The sequence below is a fragment of the Mytilinidion resinicola genome (assembly GCF_010093595.1).
Source record: "Mytilinidion resinicola strain CBS 304.34 unplaced genomic scaffold BDZ99scaffold_6, whole genome shotgun sequence".
Classification (NCBI taxonomy): domain Eukaryota; kingdom Fungi; phylum Ascomycota; class Dothideomycetes; order Mytilinidiales; family Mytilinidiaceae; genus Mytilinidion; species Mytilinidion resinicola.
This window is the reverse complement of record NW_022985442.1, coordinates 1,414,820-1,433,737: the sequence shown is the minus strand read 5'-3', so window position 1 is coordinate 1,433,737 and position 18,918 is coordinate 1,414,820. Positions and strand designations below refer to the sequence as shown.

At 54.3% G+C, this 18,918-nt stretch overlaps 9 protein-coding genes and 1 non-coding gene across 10 annotated transcripts; 6 read left to right on the top strand and 4 right to left on the bottom strand.

Moving 5' to 3' along the window:
• Positions 1–205: 205 nt before the first annotated feature.
• Positions 206–1,226, bottom strand: BDZ99DRAFT_461194 (ubiquitin-conjugating enzyme family protein). Its single transcript, XM_033719563.1, has 4 exons — positions 1,014–1,226; positions 839–903; positions 559–783; positions 206–496 (listed from the first exon to the last, which is right to left on the bottom strand). Exons 1-4 carry the CDS (start codon positions 1,053–1,055, stop codon positions 373–375), a joined length of 456 nt encoding a protein of 151 aa, XP_033579486.1. The 5' UTR covers positions 1,056–1,226; the 3' UTR covers positions 206–372.
• Positions 1,227–1,836: 610 nt separating this feature from the next.
• Positions 1,837–3,648, bottom strand: BDZ99DRAFT_383628 (uncharacterized protein; the record flags this gene model as incomplete). Its single annotated transcript, XM_033715340.1, has 2 exons — positions 1,837–3,318; positions 3,508–3,648. The coding sequence occupies 2 exons, from the start codon at positions 3,646–3,648 to the stop codon at positions 1,837–1,839; spliced, it is 1,623 nt and encodes a 540-aa protein (XP_033579485.1).
• A 459-nt stretch (positions 3,649–4,107) lies between these two features.
• Positions 4,108–5,692, top strand: BDZ99DRAFT_268432 (dehydrodolichyl diphosphate synthase). Its single transcript, XM_033713869.1, has 3 exons — positions 4,108–4,451; positions 4,510–4,769; positions 4,819–5,692. The coding sequence occupies exons 1-3, from the start codon at positions 4,227–4,229 to the stop codon at positions 5,429–5,431; spliced, it is 1,098 nt and encodes a 365-aa protein (XP_033579484.1). The 5' UTR covers positions 4,108–4,226; the 3' UTR covers positions 5,432–5,692.
• Position 5,693: 1 nt separating this feature from the next.
• On the top strand, positions 5,694–7,080 carry BDZ99DRAFT_558579 (uncharacterized protein; the record flags this gene model as incomplete). Its single annotated transcript, XM_033727238.1, has 2 exons — positions 5,694–6,905; positions 6,983–7,080. The coding sequence occupies exons 1-2, from the start codon at positions 6,122–6,124 to the stop codon at positions 7,078–7,080; spliced, it is 882 nt and encodes a 293-aa protein (XP_033579483.1). The 5' UTR covers positions 5,694–6,121.
• Positions 7,081–7,251: 171 nt separating this feature from the next.
• On the bottom strand, positions 7,252–10,003 carry BDZ99DRAFT_461191 (uncharacterized protein). The gene has a single exon (XM_033719562.1). The coding sequence runs from the start codon at positions 9,649–9,651 to the stop codon at positions 7,741–7,743; it is 1,911 nt and encodes a 636-aa protein (XP_033579482.1). The 5' UTR covers positions 9,652–10,003; the 3' UTR covers positions 7,252–7,740.
• Positions 10,004–10,939: 936 nt separating this feature from the next.
• BDZ99DRAFT_496912 (SET domain-containing protein) lies at positions 10,940–14,597 on the top strand (the record flags this gene model as incomplete). The annotated part of the gene is made up of 6 exons (XM_033723469.1): positions 10,940–11,040; positions 11,260–12,051; positions 12,465–12,709; positions 12,965–13,688; positions 13,809–14,153; positions 14,210–14,597. 5 exons carry the CDS (start codon positions 10,940–10,942, stop codon positions 14,131–14,133), a joined length of 2,187 nt encoding a protein of 728 aa, XP_033579480.1. The 3' UTR covers positions 14,134–14,153; positions 14,210–14,597.
• BDZ99DRAFT_461189 (uncharacterized protein) lies at positions 14,055–14,597 on the top strand. Its single transcript, XM_033719561.1, has 2 exons — positions 14,055–14,153; positions 14,210–14,597. Exon 2 carries the CDS (start codon positions 14,217–14,219, stop codon positions 14,508–14,510), a length of 294 nt encoding a protein of 97 aa, XP_033579481.1. The 5' UTR covers positions 14,055–14,153; positions 14,210–14,216; the 3' UTR covers positions 14,511–14,597.
• A 444-nt stretch (positions 14,598–15,041) lies between these two features.
• On the top strand, positions 15,042–16,683 carry BDZ99DRAFT_461188 (uncharacterized protein). The gene is made up of 3 exons (XM_033719560.1): positions 15,042–15,343; positions 15,410–15,451; positions 15,506–16,683. Exons 1-3 carry the CDS (start codon positions 15,173–15,175, stop codon positions 16,466–16,468), a joined length of 1,176 nt encoding a protein of 391 aa, XP_033579479.1. The 5' UTR covers positions 15,042–15,172; the 3' UTR covers positions 16,469–16,683.
• A 564-nt stretch (positions 16,684–17,247) lies between these two features.
• On the top strand, positions 17,248–17,328 carry BDZ99DRAFT_t33. The gene has a single exon. It is a non-coding gene; the product is annotated as a tRNA-His (tRNA).
• A 143-nt stretch (positions 17,329–17,471) lies between these two features.
• BDZ99DRAFT_461186 (GINS complex, Psf3 component) lies at positions 17,472–18,871 on the bottom strand. Its single transcript, XM_033719559.1, has 6 exons — positions 18,672–18,871; positions 18,333–18,385; positions 18,198–18,266; positions 18,083–18,141; positions 17,704–18,023; positions 17,472–17,638 (listed from the first exon to the last, which is right to left on the bottom strand). Exons 2-6 carry the CDS (start codon positions 18,372–18,374, stop codon positions 17,568–17,570), a joined length of 561 nt encoding a protein of 186 aa, XP_033579478.1. The 5' UTR covers positions 18,375–18,385; positions 18,672–18,871; the 3' UTR covers positions 17,472–17,567.
• Positions 18,872–18,918: the final 47 nt, after the last annotated feature.

Sequence of the window (18,918 nt, the reverse complement as noted above, 5' to 3'; positions counted from 1 at the left end):
GTCACATCAGATCCATGCACATGCATTATTTATCGAAAGAGTATTTTGTCGTACAGAATTCCGCTCAAAGAGCATTTATTGTACTATGCTACTGGTATCTGCTGACTGGTAGTCCAAGACAACAAACCCAAGTATCCCACGCTAAAGAGCCGAGTGGACCTCGTACAGATCCAAAGGCAGCATATTTACGCCACGAGCAGTTCGACACAGATGCTGAACTCCAGATTCCAAGACGCCTCGCTGAACCAATGATGAGCCAAGAGAAATATCCTGCTACCGCAACCCCATTCACCATTCAAGCCGGATCCTTTGCACACCAAGCCTGCATGGCGCATGAGAAGAAGAGAGATGCTGCAAGGTGGTGAGTAGAATCTAGTCGTCCCAAGATTTCTCGACGGTCTCGCGGACGCGCTTGGTGTACTCGCGACGGTTGTCCTTGTACAAGTTCGAGGCCTCAACGTTGGCGGGAGAGGAAGTGTTCGGATCATTCAGCAGGCTATGGCACGCATTAGCTTCCCATTCACTTTATGTCACTCCTCTCAGCATTTCTAAACTCACCTCTGAATGCTAGTGAGAATAGCAGCCACGTCGTAGGTCGGAGACCAGCGGTTCTGGAGGATGTCGAGGCAGAGTTCGCCCGTGCCGTATACATTGGGGTGGAACATCTGGCTGATGAACTTCACGCCCGGGGGCTTGTTGGGATATTGTTCTTCGAAGTGCATAACGAGACGGAACGTGCCATCTTCGAAGGGGGTGTCGGCGGGACCAATAATGACAGCGTTCCTGTCGCATATTTAGTGAGGCGCCCAAGTGAGGTCGTGTGCGGGGCGGTCCGTACCAGGTCATGACGTTGTCAGCGATAGGAGAGGCGGAGACGCCGGCCGGAGGGTCATTTTGCATACGCTATATCCATATGCTATTAGCATGAAGCTCCTTGAAGTTTGTAGAGCTAGAGGGGAGGTGATGAGGCAACAACTCGAGTCCCCTAGAGCTGCGAGTCTCGTGTCACGTACCTTGAAATCACGCATCAGGCGACGACGTGCGGAAGTAGACATGGTGAAGATCTAGGATGCTTGAGGAGAGTTAGCGCTGGAAGATTTGCGCTGCTGCGATGTTAGGCTCGGTGCGGCGGCGACCAGGCTGTTGTCTGGTGCGAGGCGGGTTGTCGAAGCTTCGAAAGCGGAGTGAAGCGGAGGTAGATATGGAATCGCGGGCGAATCTTAGCGCGGCACGTGCCATCGCCAAGAAACCCCACACCACGTGTGTAAAATATGAAGTTGGATATTGGTTACTGCATGGTGAAGCGTTTTTGAGAGTTCGCGCGAATCTAGCGGTAGTAAAGCTTACATGCTGTTGAGGCTGATGACCGATATCACACAGCGCAAGACATCCACAGGACACAAGTAAAAGCATGGCAGTACGATATACAAGAGGGAACAGATTTCAAGTCTGGTAAGAATAAATATGATCAAACCCTATTGAGAAATATTTACCACACAAACTACATTAAATATAAAGATCATAATCCCAAGCGTTGTGGCGTTATCGGATCAGAATAACCGACTACATCGCATCGCTTATTGAATGAATGCCTCAACAGTATCCACCCGCCTCGCTGTCCTCTGCTCCGGCCAACGTCTCCGGCATTGCGGGAGGCTCGCATCACCCCAGAAAGCTATGCCGGAGACGCATATAGACCGGACATCGCTTTTCAAAGACTAGTTGTAGTCTTGCCGGGGTGTATCTGATATCCTTTCGTTCTGTTTACGAGACGAGTCGCAGTATCTAGTTAATAGTGACTAGGCGTTTCCAAATTAATAATTAACACTGCAATTTTCATGTTTTCCCAATCCCATTTCCAAGACCGCCGCCCTGTGCCAAGAACGCCATGATCTGCTCCGGTGCGTACCCGATGAAGACAGGTCCGTTGAATATTACCTGTGGCTGTGGCGTGGGTTTGTTTGCTTCGGATGATTCCGGTGCCGGAGAAGTCGGGGGTGGCACAAAAGGGTCTTGCTGTTGCGGCTGTTCTGGCAATATCTGCGGATGTGGTGTTTCAGGAGGTGCAACATGAGGTGTCTGCGGTACTCCCATCGTCATCCTGGTATGGTCAAACGGACAGCCGCCACCAGACGGCTTTGCAGGCATGTCCGCCGGCATTTCCGATGCCATGCCCATGTTGAACTTGGGTTGAGAGAGCGGGGAAGCTGTTGCGGACTTGTCTCTCTCCGATGACGCAACGCTGTCTGCCTTGTTGCGGTGGTACTTTGAGGGAACCGAGATACCCCAGGGACGACTTGGAGACTCGCCGACACGGATTTCCTTCAGAGGCCGGTCGAAATGTGGCGTGCGGTCCATGTCGTCAGGAATGTTTACTTCATCAACATGTGTGTCCGCGATGGCTTCGTCCTCATCGTGCAGACTTTCGCTGACGGCTTTGGCCCACTTCTCAACTCGATCCCCCGACTGTCGTTCGATGGCCTCATCCTCATCCTCTTCAGGCTCTTTCGGTAGCCAGGGCTGGTGCTTTACGCCGAGGCCCTGGATCATGCTGACGAGATTGCCGTACTTGGCGTCCAGCTGTTTGATACTCTCTGTATTGGACTGGAAGCGCTTGACGCAGACCTCATGACTACGAGGAATTTCGTGCTTGTGGTTCTCAAAGTACTTGGCCACCTCTTCAGGCGAGTGTTGGTCTAGGAAGCGGATAGGGCAGACGGGTGCGGATCCTGAGGCGACAGATTCGGCGCCAGAGACGGGATCGACGTGGCTGTCAATACCACATATTTCAGCCCGGATAGGATCATGGAACGAGGGTCGTTTCGACCTTCGGCCGTGTTGCATAATTCGTGACATCGACATGGAACTTCGGGGAGTAGCTAGAGGACTCCCACCTAGCGGGCTTTGCCGACCGCTTGTCGAAACTCTCCTGCCGCTAGGCGTGGCGGCAAATGGACAGCCAAGCCTGCTTGGAGTCCCTGGGATAGTGAAGTCTCGTTCAAGGCCAAGAGTCGAGTCCATGTGCGACCTGCTAGGTGCAGAAACTGAAGCCGACTCCCGGTCGGCGGACGGACCGTTCCAAATCTTCACGCCCACCTCGTCATCAGAGTTCGCGCGTATCTGTTCTGCTGATATGCTTGCCTGTCGGATAATGTATGCGCGAGTCCGTCTCTCGCCGTCGTCATGTGTGGAGAGCTGGGCTAGCCAGTCGGGTCGTGGGACGAGAGGAACCGATGCAGGCTGCTCGAGGTCCTGGAGGAAAGCACGATGCTCTGCCGCTGCAGTGGTGGGCGAAAATCTTTTCAGAAGGTCGAGATACTGTGCAGATTCGTCAGCTCGGAGTGGAGTAAGAAGTCCGAAAGCGTCAGAGGGGCATTCAAAGGGTTCAGAGTCAATTTGAAATATTCTATCTTCGCCGCATAGCAGCTACAGATCTAGAGCTAATTTGTTTCATCATAAAAAGAGGGACAGAAGGGAGTTCCTTGGGCGCGAGATAGATGAACGTACCTGCTGCTTTGCCCATAACAGTTTGCTCTCTAGCTCGCGGTGCTGGTCGGCCAGCAGCTGGTATTCCCCACTAAGGGCGATGAAGCCATCGGCAAGTTGCTCCGCTACCTGGAGAGTAGTCGGCGGGTGTGTGGTAGCCATGTTCGTGATGGAGATATCGGAAACTATGAACGAAGATGTTGAGGTGGTGGTGAGATAATCAGGCGGCGGCGGAATGCTGGCCCCGACACAGCGACAAGGCGTCGGGCGAGGGGCGTGTTCGCACCACAGGAGCGTGCAGAACAACCATCCGTCCTCTCCCAACGCGGCCTCTGCAGAGTCTGCGGGTCGCGTCTGTGGTGTTGCAATAATGGCAGAAGCCCATCCGGCGGTGCGATCGGCTACCAGGCGCCCGGGCCGCGTTTCGAAAAACAAGAGTGGGCCTGAACCGGGACGCCGCGCAGCCTCAAGTCGACGCAGCTCAACATTGCTGCGAAGCTAGCTACACATGTCCACCACGCCGCAGCCGGGGACACTGACACCGCCCCTTGTGCACGTCTGGACATTGTGCGGGGCCTTATTCATGCCATTGCAGTCTATCTAGACACGTTGCCCTCGTTGTCGTCCCTTCGCTCTCGTCTGACCTCCGCGATTCACCCAAAAGCACCACTTCCGTTGCCATCCAGCACATCTGTTTGAGCCACGAATCACCTCAGCAACCGCCATTTCGATACTCCACCATGGGCGACTCTATCTACCATTCCCGCATGCGCCAATGGTTTGCCTCCAGCCCTCCCGTCACCTGGGGCATACGTCAGCTCCGAGAATTGTTGATTGGAGCTCTGCGTCAAGGCCCAATTCCACAGCACGTTGCATTTGTGATGGACGGGAACCGGCGGTTTGCCAGGAACAACCATCTGGAGACTGTCGAGGGTCATAATCTGGGCTTTGAAGCTCTGGCGCGGGTGGGTGGTCTCCATACCTGACACTCCCTGCTGACCATGATGCTAATCTCTCCGTTAGATCCTTGAAGTGTGCTACAAATCCGGAGTGAAAGTTGTCACGGTTTACGCCTTCAGCATTGAGAACTTCAAGCGCTCCAAATACGAAGTCGACGCTCTCATGGAGATGGCCAAGACCAAGTTGACTCAATTGTCACAGCATGGAGCTCTACTTGACCGATATGGCGCCTCCATTCGAATCCTCGGACAACGAGAAATGGTCAGACCTGATGTTCTGGAAAGAGTGGACGCCGCCATCAAGTTGACTGAGAAGAACACAAGGCAAGTGTGCAAATATTCCTGGTTATTACCTAAGGCTAACATGTACTAGATGCATCCTGAATGTTTGCTTCCCTTACACATCGCGAGAAGAGATCACTGGCGCGGTCCAAAAGACTGTCTCGAACTTCAGCAAACCAATCCCACCTCCCCTCAAGCGTCCCTTCTCTGAAACCCACATAACCCGCAACCTCCGGGCGCAGACCAACCATTCAGTGCCCGAGGACGCACAATCCCAGAACTCATCATCACGCTCTGCGTCAACCTCCTCTTCTAAGTCTTCCCAAGAAAACGGTCAGGATTATAGCTCGGCCGACGCCTACCCCGAATCCTCTGCGCCTACTCTCGCGGATCCTGCCGACACGAACGAGAAGATACGAGAGGTATACCCGGACTCAGAGTCAATCACAGCGGAGACCTTGACCGCGAACATGTTGACCGCCGAAGCACCGCCATTGGATCTCCTAGTCCGCACATCAGGCGTCCAGCGCCTGAGCGACTTCATGCTCTGGCAGTGCCACCAGAATACCTCCATCGTCTTTCTCGACTGTCTATGGCCCGAGTTTGATCTACGGCAATTCCTGCCTGTGCTGGTGGAATGGCAATGGCAACGAAAGAAGGAGCTAGAGAATTCAGGAGGCCGGCTACGAGACAAGGAGGACTGAAACAGGAACGAGACAGCAAAAACAATTCATGGATTTGATTCAAGTAAACAAAGCAAGGACGTAAGGACGGTAAATCCGATTAGCGAGCGAGCACAGCGAGTGGCAAAGGGCGGCTGAAACATACAGCTCTTTCGATACCCAGCTGCATCTCAAATGCAGCCATTGTTCATAGCTCTGGTTAGCATAGGACAGTGTACATACATTGATAACTCTTCGAACTCAGCTATACACACTTAACTTTATATTTGCCCAACTGTTTCACGCATGCCCACTTCCCATTCATGCAGCATGCGGCTGAAGTCTACAACTTAGTACAATAGCAAAACGCCGCGCTGACCTCAGCGTTGGAATAGACGACAGCCCGCCTGCACGCAGCGGGAGCGCTTGCAAACGGCCGAATAGAAGGCCTGACTGCTTTATCGCCATCGTCCTGCATCAGCAGCCACACAGGACCTAGAATTCAGCTTCCGCGTCATCTGATAGACGCCCGCTCCGAGGTAGAGGAGGGCGGAATGACGAATAAATGGGAGGGCTCCCGCGGTCGGACTTCAGCCCTGTCAAGATCATTCTGTGTTACCATCGAATCCTTCTTTTCTATTCTATCGCGAGTTCCATACTGGACAATTGGCTTTGTCTCTCACGCGTCAAGTTTCATTTAGGACATCATCTTCCTCCTTTTCCATCCCAACAATGCCATCACAACCGGCCCCTCTCACCACCACCCCACCCCTCCTCCGCCTCCCCCTCGAACTCCGCGACCTCATCTACGCCCTCGTCTTCGCCGACCTCGTCATCACGCACGCCCTCCCCACCCCGTCCTCCTCCTCCTCCTCCTCTCCCAAACCCCTCCCCCCTTCCCACCGCACCGCCCTCCTCCGCACCTCCTCCCAACTCCACCACGAAGCCCGCCCCCACCTCCTCGCGGCCACCACCCTGCGCTTCCCCTCCACAGAAAGCCTCCTCACCACCCTCGTCCCCCTCGCGCCCGCCACCCTCTCCCACCTCCGCCGCATCCGCGTCACCGCCTACCCCTTCCCGCTGCACACGGACCGCGGCATGCGGTACTACGCGACGTATGGCTTCGCGGCGGCGCTGGCGCTGCTGCCGGGGCTGCGGGTGCGCGAGCTGGAGGTGGAGGATGCGTTCGGCGGGACGGCGGCCGAGGGCGTGGCGAGCGAGGTGGGCAGGCTGGTAGCGAGCGACGGGTGGCAGGAGCTGCGGCTTGTGGCGCGGACGGCGGGGGAGGCGCAGTGGGGCGGGCTTGCGAGGGTGGGGGAGTGGGATCGGGCGCTGAAGGGGAAGGATGGGGCGAGGTCGGGGGCGAGTGTGAGTGTGTGGGTGGGTGGGAGTGGTGCTGGGAAGGAGGTGCGGTTGACGGCGACGAGGGGGAGGGGGGCGGATATTGTGCAGGGGGCGCAGGGAGAGGAGGGGAGGAGTTGGGCGGAGATGAAGGGGAAAGGGGTGTTTCCGGATGGTGAGTGAGGTTTTGTTGTTTTTGGGAGTGGAGGAGAGGGATGCGAAGTAGAGCGGATTGTGCTGACTGTGATGCAGATTGGGAACGGTGGTATTATGATGAGGCAGATAGAGCGGGGTGGTTGTACGGGGGTTGGAGTCGCAGGATGCAGTTGGCGGTTAGGGGGTTGAGGTGAGAGAGAGAGGGAGGGAGGGGGGCTGAGAATAGAGGAAGAATTTGACGCAACACGAAATTCACACTAGATGCCAGTAAGACCAGCGAATTCGATGCACAAGAGGTAGCCACGATGAAAGATGATAAGCGAGACTCGGACCATGAAGGTAACGACTTGTGTTGAATTCGGGTTGACTGGTCCCACCGTTATCGATGATCCGTCTCTTGAAGATATTCAACTCCTTCCTATTCACACCGAGAGTTCCTATAGTGATACTATACAATGGCTAGATCTTAACCACAATGCATAACAAGCCGAAAACAGGCTCGCCCTGCCGCGAAAATATGCAACTACACAAAAGGAATAACGCCGTGCTCATGTGAGCCTTTTAGGTGCCTGAGGATGAGCTAAAGCTCCTGCTTGTAACAATGAGGAATGGCGAGAAACGCCAGCAGAGATGAGAGATGGCCGTAGTAACAGCCGTGACACTGTTCCAACGCCGAGGTAATGCGGGTACGAAAAAGAGATATGCGCGTCGCGAGGTTTGTGACAATGATGTTGGAAATAGACACGAGAAGGAAACATATATACAAACAAAAACCACCCAGACTGGTATCTCGAAGGAAATGTATAGCAATGAAACGCTATCCGGCCCACGGACTATTTCGCTTCGCTCATGATTTAGGCGCTGTGATTCTTCTTGAAAATCCCGAACATGCGTCGCAACCGTCCGCCGCTCCTTTTTGGCCTCCTGCCGCCCTTTCCATTCACCTCTCCGTCAATGAACATGCTGGTAGGTCGATCGCGGTCACCAGTGTCCCACAGGCCCGCCGTCGTTCCCGCAGAGTAATCTACAGAGTTTGCTTTTACTCTCTTGGAGGTCGAGCGCCTCGGAGATGGCGTGGGCGTGTGCTGCGGTGTCGCTTGAGCGATGCGAATGGGCGGAGGCTGTACAGGGTTCGTCTGTCTATTTTGCTGCAGGAGAGAGTTGCGGAAGAGTTCCATGCTTTTCTCGCGCTCACGCTCTACCTCGCTTTCTGGCAGGCTGAGGTCTTCAGGAGTCAGACCGAAACGCTTGCGGAGGCTGTTTCGGCCGCGTGTTGAGGAGAATGCCGAGCCAGTGGAATTTGATCTTTTGGCCCGGGCAGGCTCGGGGGTTGTAGGAGATCCCGTGGTGGAGGTCGCACCGGAGGGGGAGGGTGTCCGACCTACGGAATGGCGATTTATAATCTGGGTGCTGCTGCGGAGGAGTTTAGGCAGAGTACGACGATTTTCATCCGGAAAGGTAGGGGTGGCGGGGGAGTCGAACACTGGCATAGATACAACGCGCGTAGGGACCACAGGGCGGGATTTGGAGGTTGAAGCTGAGGCGGGAGTACATGTGTTCAGGGGTGTAAGACATGGTGCTTTGTTGTAGCTAAACACATTCGACCAGCCCTCGCGAAAGCCAACCCAGATGCCAGAGATTGTAATTAGTTTGCGAAGAGTATGTTCTGTTATTATAGGGGCACGTTCAGCGTTCAGGTGTTCAGCGTCGATGAAGAAGCCGGCGTCCGACACAACCGAGGGGGTCTGAAGGGGAGTGTGGACGGGTGAAGCCGCATGGGATGATGTGGTCGTGGGCATCGTATACGAATCGAAGACGTCGATACTGGAGCGAGTCATGGTAGCAATAATGGGATGCCGTCTCGAGTTGGTGCTGATGGTACTGAAGATGAACTTCTTGTCCTCGAGCGACCCTGGACTGGGCAGAGAGGAAGCACGTCTGGACGGACTGTGGCGCGCTATCCAACGACACTTGAGCTGCAGCCCATGCTCGTCCGTGCAGACGAATTCGTAGCCGCCATTGGGCATGGGGACTGCATCCCAGTTGGAACCATCGTCCATCAAGATCTCCGTCTTGCATGGCTTGTTCTCCTCCTTCTTCCCGGTGCATATGACGCCAATGACATCGCGGGAGCTGAAGCGCTCGTCGTCGGAGCTGTCTTCGTCATCGGTCAGTCCGTATTGCTCAGCCTTCACAATGAGGAGGTCAGATGGCCCGAGCTTGTCCTTGGACTTGAAGACGCGCGCAAACTTCCGGACATGCCTGGGCACAAAAACGGCGGACGGGATTACTTCATACACGGGCTTTGGTCGCGTCGAGGGAAGCACCTGCTGCAGCTGGAGGTAGACCTTGGGCCGCAGATGGAGCTTCTTGCTAGGACGGATGGGTGGGGGCGGATGGGCGAGGTTGTAGGTTGTTTTGGCGCGAGGGGCGCGCTTCTTGCGTCTGGTGTCCTCTGAGGCTCCGCTGCCGGACGAAGTGGGCCGGGACTGGTCAAAAGAAAGCGGGCGAGAGGCCTCGGGGTCCGCAAACATGATGTTTTTGGCGGGTTTTATGGCTCCATTCGAGAGGACGTGCTCGGAGAGGACGGTAGGAGGGAGCTCCAAGGGAGTGACGGGGTACTGAGGGCGCCATGAGGCCAGGTTAAAGATGGACAGCGGCGAGCGGGTCGAGGGCGAGGCGTCGGAGAGAGAGTCGGCGAAGGGTGGTGTGAATTGGGTGCCGTGTTTGGCTGCGTGGTCGGCTGTCAACATGCTCACGAGCATGGTTCCACGTCTCGCGAGCGCAGGCAGGGAAGGGAGGGGCAGCACATATCCCACCAGAGGGCAACAAAGGAAATGGCCGCGAGAGGTAGACGTCGGAATGGTTTGCGAGGAGTTGGAGCGCAGTCAGGCGCCAGACGCCCCCTCCCTAGCTGGGGGCGCTTGGCTTATGGGTGAGGCCGTGGTGACTCGCGGGCCGTGAGAGCAGGAGCCTCTCGTCTAAGCTCCTCCACAGGGCTGACTGCTGGGCTGCGTGCTTGGAGATCAGCCACGCGCGGCGTCAGTGCTCAATGCTGCGGACGGCCGTCTGCAAGGGCTGATGGGACTCGGGGCGGGGCCAGTGTGAGAGACTGCAGGCACAACGAGGGGGCGGAGGCTGGCTGAATAGAGCGACGGGCTTCCATTATGTACGGCTGCCATGTGCGAATGGGCCGCCGTGTCTTTGACTCCACCGCCATGGTGCAGGCTCTTTGAAGCGGCTTTCGGGCAGCTCAGGCCAGCGTGCACACGCTTCGCCGACAGGCTGTGGTCCTCGGGGATTCGACCGCGCAAAAGCAGCGCAAAGGCGAGCATCTCGGGCTCCAGTCGCTCCGCCCCCGACAGCGTACTTTTCAGCGTCGAGGTGGCCACGTCCGGCGAAGGACGCGAGCCGCCAGCCGAGAGAGGCTTCGTGCTGTCTTCATGCCCGGCCTCATTGGTGCTGGCGCGCTGGAGTGTCCAAAAGGCCGCTACGGCCGTTGCGGATTGACCGCTGTAGCCAGCAGCGTGAGATGCATCTTCTAGCCTAGCCCCGCGACTAATCAGAGGCTCGCAAAGTGAGACTGCCTGATACGCAGGAGCAGCAGAGTTGGGGGCGGCATCATCCTCCAGCAGCAGCGAAACCTGCCTGGAAGGAGAGTGGTGGCCGCCACGAGGGCTTCACGAGCGCGCATCCGCCAGCTTCCGGCAAACTGCTGGAGGCTCGTGGCCGCCAAGAGCCCTCCGCGAATTGACCAAACACGGGGTACGAAGTACGAGCAGAATGTACGAGTCTCAGGCGGACATTATCAGATGCACTGGACGCGGTGCCTTACGTGTGCAGCTAGCCCTTTACCACTCAGCAGCCCTCCATCACGGGAGGGGCTGTTACCTGCTATAGGCGTATCGTGACCTTGTAATACGCGCCACGCTGCTGACCTTGAAATGAAGCTGCTCCTGCGGGGCAAGGCCATGCTGGCACGCTGGCACACTGGCAACCCCACTCCTGCGAGCCCTGAAGTCTTCTTGGTGTGTCATAGTTGAATCGTCAAATATGCCCCAAACCGGCAAAAAAGCGAACCTCGCCCTCGTAATATCGCGCTTCCTCCCTCGCAGCGACCACCGCCGCGCCATTTCTCTCACGCCGTCTTCGCTGTTCGTCCAAGAGATACAGGGAAGCAGTTCTAGCTTCACTTGACTGCCGGCTGCGGTGCGGTGTCCGCATTTCTCGTATTATTCCCCGTTGAAGCCACCATGCCGGTTGCTGGCCATACGGATCCTCCCGTGTCTTGACACCGCTCTCTCACAGGCGCTTGCTTCTGCAACGTTGACCTATGATGGGCCCAAGGTTGACATCTAGATCCTGGCCCGTAGCCCTCCTGCTGCCAAGCGTATTCTCCGTTCATGTGCCTCGCTGCCGGATCGGCGACATGCCCGAAGTCCGATGCCCCGGACGATACACCTCGTTCACTATTCGAAAATCTCTGACCACCATCAGAGAACCATCCAGCCACATATTCCAATAGCCATCCCGGACGCTCCCGGTTTCTTCCTGCCTCGCCAACCCGCCAGCATCCCGGTTACTCTTGGTCCCTTGGTCCCTTGGTCCCTCAACATGGTAGCCTCTGCCGCTAGGGCGCGGGCCCGTGACTTGGTATCGTGGTTTGAGAGCAACGGAGGCCAGAAGAGCCCAGCTGTAGAGCTCGCCGAGGATGAGCAGCATGCTTTTCGCTTTCGAGCACTGTCCGACGTCGACGGCAACGAGTCTCCATCAAAGTTCAACATTTGCTCGTGTCCAACAACACTGTCACTTTCCTATCTCAACATCATACCCATCGAAGAGAAAGTCCTCGATGGCGTATCTGTTCGTTTCTGTGGTAGCACCCTGACGTCGCTATGGGATGTTGTCCCATCTCATATTCTTTCTCGTTTCGTACTCCTTGAACAGGCCTCGCTCAAGGACCGCTCCTTCTGGGCCCCTTACATCAATGCTCTGCCTACGACCTTTGATACGATCATATACTTCACTACCGAGGACCGCAAGTGGTTAGGCGCAACTAATCTAGACACCTTTCGCGATATTCGCCATGGTCTATGGAAGAGCGAATGGGAGCTTGTCATGGACGCTCTCAAAGAGCGTGGAATAGATTGTAGCCAATTCTCCTGGTAAGACTGTACCAGCTAGGACCTCCTATTCCCATGCTATTTTCGTTTTCTGAGAATTTGGCATCATATTTGCCACCCCTGTCCCAACTGTCAGCTCGGCCAAATGATCCTTCGGTCTATGCGCTAGCAGGAGAAGTGAGGCTATTTTGAGCTGTAACCCAAGATTACAAAAGCGCCACCGCCCCTGGAATTACAATTAGATATCTTGTGGAAGCTTGAAAACTGTGTCTAGCTTCCGCCATGTCAGCTTTCGAGGTTCCTCTTCTCGTCTGGCGCCGTAAACACGTTAATTCACGGCCAATGCGTCTGCTGTTGCCCGCAACATGCAGAAAATTACTCGTGCCTATTTCGTTCGAATTCCACGTCCAACGACCGATAGACGATGGACGATTGCTAATTGGAGATTAACGCAGGGATTCTTATGTTTGGGCTGCTTCCATCTTTACCTCGCGAGGTTTCGACTCAACACTTGTGTTCCCTAATCTTGAACTAGAGCGGTTCTCCGTTCTCTACCCCTTCTTAGACTCCCTCAACCATGATAGTAATGCAAGAGTGGATTGGGATATGAGATTTGACGCCTTCGCATTGAGCACATATGAACCCTTGAAGAAAGGCGACGAGATATTCAACAACTATGGATCCAAGGGCAATGAAGAATGTAAGTATCAAGTTCTTGTTTCTTTGAACTTTGTGGCTTCAGAATCTACTAGCTCCTTGGAGTCTCAAGTATAGCACATACGTCCTCCGTAATACCTAGAATCAATCCCTGCCTAGATATCCAACCATCACCTCGGTCCTCCTCTTTTCAAACACTGAAATTCCGCTCGCCTCCTATCAGAGCCCACTCTTTCAATATGTGATATATTAAATATCCTTCGGACCATCATATATACTAATCTCCATTCCACTATAGTGCTCGCCGGATACGGCTTTTGCATCCCTAACAACCCTTTCGAACAAGTAGCGGTCAAACTCGGCGGTCTGATCCCACCTATCAAACAGATCATCCTCGAGAACCACCTCCTGGAACCGAAAGACATGAGTGAAGAAGATTTCGGCCGAGACCTTTACCTCCGATCCTCCGACTGCAAACTCGGCCGATACGACAACAAGCACTCCTGGCTCGGCGGAATTCCACCACTTCTCTTTAAGGTCGCCCTCGGCATATACCTGTATACGACAAGTAGGCCGCAAAGCCTCCACTACGATCTCCCAGACTGGAAACCCGGTCGCCACATCATCGGTGCCGTGAGACAGCTCCTCCAAGTTCTGCAAGTGCGGCACCAGAAGATAGCCGGAGGTGCGCCCAATGGCGAGCCGACAAACACGAGACAGCACTATGCAAGCGTTTATCGCAAGGGGCAGCTAAATGTCGTGGATAGCAATATCGCTGAGCTTCGCAAAGTGCTCCCGGAGTTCGTGGACGAGCGCTCAAGTATCCTATCTCCGAGCTCTATCTTGACTACGCGCGAGGCCATTGCGCAGCTGGAGACAGAGAACCCAGCCGCTGCACGCGCCTTTGTGGAAGGCGTAGGTAACGTGCTCGTAGATCCTATGGACGCAGCTGAGATGCAAGCTGCAGATTGTGAGGACGTAGTGTGGGTGCTTTGGCTGGCGTATGCGTATGTCTTGACTGAGTGAGTACTACATCTCTTTACATCATTGAACTTGATTCTGCTCCACTACTCGTACTTCCATACTCCTCATTTGGCTACATCACATTTATGCTTTCGAATATCTAACGACCACCACCACAGAAACACCCCATCCTCAAAAATTTACGCCTGGCTCCACAACCTCCGCGCCTTCTACAAGTCTAAGCTGCGGGATTTCGCTGCAGGCGCCGACCAGGCCTACGTACCCCCAGCATACGAGTTCGTGGCGGAGAAGATCGCTGAAGTGGCTCGCGATGTGAGTGGTGTGTGGACGGCTTGCAGCGAGCGCAGAGACGTCATATTCTGGGCAGCGGAGGTCGTGCAGTTTGAGGCGTGGGAGGTGTTCGTCCGTGAAGACGATAAATATGGGGGAGCAGAGGGGGGGAGAGAGAGTAGATGGGTCCTATTGATGGATGATGAGGCGTAGGATATGATTCAAGCTCGATGGTGGGTGGACGGGATCGGGCAATACGAGCACCCCTGCTAAAACAAAATGCATACAGTTGGCTGATGGCCTTTTCTCAACGATTGTTGCAAGGCAAAAGACCCGGTCTAGAATGTGCGAAGCACGCAGTTGGAGTGGTCAGACTTTGCCTCGCCGTTGCTTTGCTTCGAGGCTGGTGCTGCGTGCGTTTCGAACTAGAGCATCCTGTGCCGCAGCCAAGAAGTCATGGATGTTGGTGCACAGCAATTGCGCATATCAGGCGAGGTGTTGTGGATACATGCAGAGGAAATGTGATGCGACGGAGTTTTGTGTGCAAGGCTGAGTTTGAGAGTCTGGCTGTGTACAACGTAGATCAATGAAGGTGACATGGAAATGTGAATGATTAGCAGGATGAGCATATTACATATTACTATAATAAGCGGAGTTAGGGCTATAGGGCGAGGGAGAAGGAAGGGGCACAGTGGTGGGATCGGACCGGTAAGGCGGATTCGTCGAAGGATGCTGTTCCTCGTACGATTATTATGGCGACAGAAGGCTGAGATTGCCAAACTTTGAAAGTCGTCGAAAAACAGTTTTTGAAAGATGGATTGATGTGGCAATTATGAGCTTAAAGAAATATCCAAGGCCAAAGTATTTATGGTGCCAATAGAGAATACGAAGAAGCATCCCGCATCCGTCGAGTTCAGAGGCGAGATGTGAAGAATCACCAGTTCAGGGGGCGGCGATTGGCCGGCAGAGCAGGCGGACGCGTGCCAAGTGATACCAAATAAAGACGGGCCCTGGCTGCTTTTGACACAGCTTGGGGCCAAATCGCCGGGATTCATGAGCCCGGCGGACGGTTGCCTTGCCGCCGTTCACCGTTTGAGCTGCGCCTTCGTCTACAGGAGGTACGTAACCAAAGCCTCCCGCACGCCTCTCCCTCATCTTGTCTCTTCCTTTATCAACCCCACACTTGTCCGCCTTCATCAAGGACACTTTCTCTTACACCTCTTCTGTGTTTGTGCTCTGATTCTAGTTCATCATGGTTGGTTACGTCGGTCACGTCGGTCACGCCCTCGTTCGTCGCGGCGTTCAAGCTGCCTCTGAGGGCTTCAAGAATGGCGATGGCAAGCCAGTTGAGATTAAGATCCCCGGCTGGGGACAGGCTTTGCTCTTCACGACCTTCATCGTCTTCACGGTCATCTTGAGCTCTGTATGTGCTCTTCTGGGGGACTGTAGCCTCGTACCTCTCACTTCAACACCACTGACAACAACCTAGCTTGAGTACACCCTCAAAGACGTCGTTGCAACTCTAGCGATGGTATGTCTAAATATATCTATTCAATTTGGTGGACCAATATTAATATATGGCTAGGTCGAGAGCCCCAGCGCCGAAATCGCCCTCACCTCCCCTCCCGAAGACGCCGACCCTCTCATGAAGAACGACGGCAATGTCGAAGAGAACGCAGGCCCCAACGTCACCCTCGTCCGTGCGAAGCCCATCACTTCCAAGATCCGCACCACACTCCGACACCTCAAGTCCCAGGCTGGTCCCCTCTCTAAATGGCGCGGACTGGTTCCCTTCATCTTCTACAACTTCACACATGCGTTCGTGACCAAGATTTTGGATGCCGTGATCCCTGGCTTCATCCCGGGCCGCTTTTTCATCTTCTCTTCGCTCTCCGCTGTCCTCCTTGCCCGTGTCCACGCGGCATGGACTCACACTGTCATCTCGATGCCCTCCAACAAGCGCTTCTGGCGCCGCATGCCCCCGGCATCCTCCTGGCGCCAGCTTGCGCTCCCGGCCGCTGTCAAGGCCTGCGCCGGGTACGCCTCGCTGTACGTCGCCGTAGGCTTTGTCTACGTCCTTCGTCTCAACCGTCTCAACGGCAACGAGCTTGCCACCTACAAAGGCGTTGACTGGTTCCTGCTCGCGCTCCGTGTGACCTCCCTCGTCGCCGTGGTCCTCCTTTCGGCGCTCTTCGTCACCCTCCCTGCTATTGTAACTTTGGTCCGTGTCGAGGCCAGCCTACTGCCGGAAGATTCGGAATGTATAGTTCCATTTGACCGCTCCTTCGCCGGCAAGGTTGTCCCAGCTATCCTCGGCGGCTCTGGCGCTATCGGCTTCGTCGATGCGTGGCGTTCGTTCAACTGGGAGGCCCGCCGTCGCCTAGTATTCCTCTATGTTAAGATCACGCTCGTCATGTTTGCCGTCATGATAATCCTCATGCCCATCATGGTCTTCGAGATCTGGGTCGTCATGGGCCCAGCGCTGCAGAAGCTGGTGGCGGATGCCCAGGGGCAGGTTTCCGCGCAGGGCGAAATGCACACTTGGTAAATACACCAAAGCACGCAAAGGCTCTGGATTATGAACATCGAAAGCTATGTCGGCCGCTGGAAGACATAGCTTGGTTCGTAGCGCTGCGAGTAGTATAGTATGATATGGGTTGCCGATATGGTAGCACCAAACTTGACAAACTGTCGATAGCTGATTTACTTCGGTACACTCTTTTCCTTGGACCTAGCTCTTTTCTTTGGGCGTTTGGCATGCACTGTGTATTTCAGACCCCTCTATAGGATCGTTGAATGAATATGATCGGAACACCATGGCTTTTTTCTGCGTGATGTGAATACTGCATGTTCTGAAGCTCGGTCTTGCTGATGACTATGCGAATGGTTACAATGTGTGGACTGTCGGAAACGACGGTGTAAGGTATTTCAGTAGAATTAAACATTGCAGTAGCCGTATATGAGCGGCCTTTTCTATTCTCAAGGCGGTTTGTAACAAATCGATCTTTTGGAAGGTTGCAGCATGATAGGAAGAGTGTTAACCCTCTATCAATGAAATCACACTCAAAACCGTTAGCACACCTGCATTACGGAGTCTACGAAAGCCCTGAACCCGACCAATAAAACCCATCACCAACTCCGCCCCACCCGTGGACCTTCCCCGCTCCACCAGGCCGCCCACCACCAATGGCCAATATTCACCCACCAACTTCCCAAAATTATGACACACACCCCCAGTTTTTGGCACTCAAACCTCGAAGCGCAAAGACCTGCCAGAGGATCCTGGATTATATTATAATTAATTTCCGCACAACTCAATTCCAGTAAGGTGTCATGGTCTAGTGGTTAGGACATATCGTTGTGGAGCACAACCCCGATATAACCCGCGTTCGATTCGCGGTGACGCCAATATGCGAATTTTCCTTTTGACTTTTTGGGGGCCTTAGAAAGGAGGAACCTAGTGGTGCAATCTTTTTTGGAGATGAGCAAAGAGTGGGAGAGCGGAGGGATTTTGGCTTCAGAATCACATTATGTGTATAGAGTCGTAGTAGGTTGCGTTGGAGTGGTTGCATTGTTTTTTCATCTTGTATAGTCTTCATTTCGTTCATACATTCTTTTCAACTCTAACACATGGGCAGCAAACCCACTCACTTCTTCTTCATACCCTCCGCCACCCATGCCCGCACTGATTTCGCGCTGTCGTGTGCAGCGCGGAACACTACAAAGCGAAAGAGTTGTTAGTAGCCGCAGGAGACGTGCGGTAGGAAAGGTATTCAAACATACACTGCCGCTCATTCTCATCCAGCCCCCTCAAGAAATCCGCACCTTCCCCCAGCGTGCCCCTCACATTATTCGCTTGATCTGCTATTACCGCCGCGCGCGCTTTGAACGTCTCACTCAACACTCGAATCATTTCCTGCTCCTCAGACTTGTTAATATCCTCAACATACATCTCTAGCAGCCGCGTCGCGAGGTTGTAGAAGTGCGAGGCGAGCGCGCGGAGGTCGACGGTTCTGGGGTCTGCTTTTAGTGCGTTGAAGACGCGTGGGCCCAGGGCAGAGGGGATGCTGAGGGTGACAAGGGAGTCGGTGTTCATCATTTCGCTGGATGGGGGGTTAGTGGGAGTTGGTGAGGGAGGAAGGGGTTGGCGGTGGTGGTGGACCTTAGGGAGAGCATCTCGCCGAGCCAGATTGGGAGTTCGACTTTGGAGTCCTTCTTCATCTGCATGGGTGTTAGGATAGGGGATGTTTAGTATTCAGTAGGGGAGAGTATCTTACGTCACCATCCATGTTTCCGTCAAGGAAGCCCAGACCGGGCACGGTGAGTTCGAATGTACATGGCACTTTCTGTTTATATTGTAAGCCATTTGGAGAGTAGTGAAAATGATATGGTAATGCAGATGTGATATTTACCTGAGCATCCGTGAGGATGGCGTCGATATCGTAGTAAGACATGGAGACTTAGTCTATCCCCAAATATTAGTATTTTTCTGGGCGAGTCTGCATGTCAAGATGACTACGTGTTTCGGAGTGAAGGACAGCATATGACACGTGTGAATGCAGAGTGCAGGCATGAATGTCCAGTCGGCAGAGTCGCATCCAAGACGCGTTGTGCCACTACTACAGCCAACATAGGCATGCACCACCACGAAGAGTGGGGAATTCTTGAAAAGACTCAAGGAGAAGGACGCAGAAGAAAACAGATGGATCGACGCGTGACTGGACGTGCATGAAAGAGATCTCTCGCCTTACATTTTCGCCCCGATTTGAATTGCGTAGTCGTGATTGCCTGCAGACAAGTGCGGCCTTAAAACACCATGCTCGCGCTGGCCTTCTGCACCAATTGACCTCTTCTCAGACTTTCCTCTTTTTCGACGACCTTCCAGAAGAAGCGCACGCGACTATTTCTTTGCGCGACGCTGTGAATCGTCGTTGGTGGTGTCGGAGATAAAGCAGCGGCTCTTGGCTTAGCAGCGCCTAAGGTCGCCTGCCACCATCA

Excerpts from the sequence above, each read along its gene's own strand:
- BDZ99DRAFT_461188 (XM_033719560.1), top strand. The coding sequence starts at position 15,173 with ATGGTTGGTTACGTCGGTCACGTCGGTCACGCCCTCGTTCGTCGCGGC. Across the intron at positions 15,344-15,409 it reads TCACGGTCATCTTGAGCTCT|CTTGAGTACACCCTCAAAGA; the intron begins GTATGTGCTCTT and ends ACAACAACCTAG. Across the intron at positions 15,452-15,505 it reads TCGTTGCAACTCTAGCGATG|GTCGAGAGCCCCAGCGCCGA; the intron begins GTATGTCTAAAT and ends ATATATGGCTAG.
- BDZ99DRAFT_268432 (XM_033713869.1), top strand. The coding sequence starts at position 4,227 with ATGGGCGACTCTATCTACCATTCCCGCATGCGCCAATGGTTTGCCTCC. Across the intron at positions 4,452-4,509 it reads GCTTTGAAGCTCTGGCGCGG|ATCCTTGAAGTGTGCTACAA; the intron begins GTGGGTGGTCTC and ends TCTCTCCGTTAG. Across the intron at positions 4,770-4,818 it reads TTGACTGAGAAGAACACAAG|ATGCATCCTGAATGTTTGCT; the intron begins GCAAGTGTGCAA and ends AACATGTACTAG.
- BDZ99DRAFT_461191 (XM_033719562.1), bottom strand. The coding sequence starts at position 9,651 with ATGCTCGTGAGCATGTTGACAGCCGACCACGCAGCCAAACACGGCACC.
- BDZ99DRAFT_461194 (XM_033719563.1), bottom strand. The coding sequence starts at position 1,055 with ATGTCTACTTCCGCACGTCGTCGCCTGATGCGTGATTTCAAG. Across the intron at positions 784-838 it reads GCTGACAACGTCATGACCTG|GAACGCTGTCATTATTGGTC; the intron begins GTACGGACCGCC and ends AATATGCGACAG. Across the intron at positions 497-558 it reads ATTCTCACTAGCATTCAGAG|CCTGCTGAATGATCCGAACA; the intron begins GTGAGTTTAGAA and ends TGCGTGCCATAG.
- BDZ99DRAFT_461186 (XM_033719559.1), bottom strand. The coding sequence starts at position 18,374 with ATGTCTTACTACGATATCGACGCCATCCTCACGGATGCTCAG. Across the intron at positions 18,142-18,197 it reads ACGGAAACATGGATGGTGAC|ATGAAGAAGGACTCCAAAGT; the intron begins GTAAGATACTCT and ends ACACCCATGCAG. Across the intron at positions 17,639-17,703 it reads GGATGAGAATGAGCGGCAGT|TGTTCCGCGCTGCACACGAC; the intron begins GTATGTTTGAAT and ends TTCGCTTTGTAG.
- BDZ99DRAFT_461189 (XM_033719561.1), top strand. The coding sequence starts at position 14,217 with ATGGCCTTTTCTCAACGATTGTTGCAAGGCAAAAGACCCGGTCTAGAA.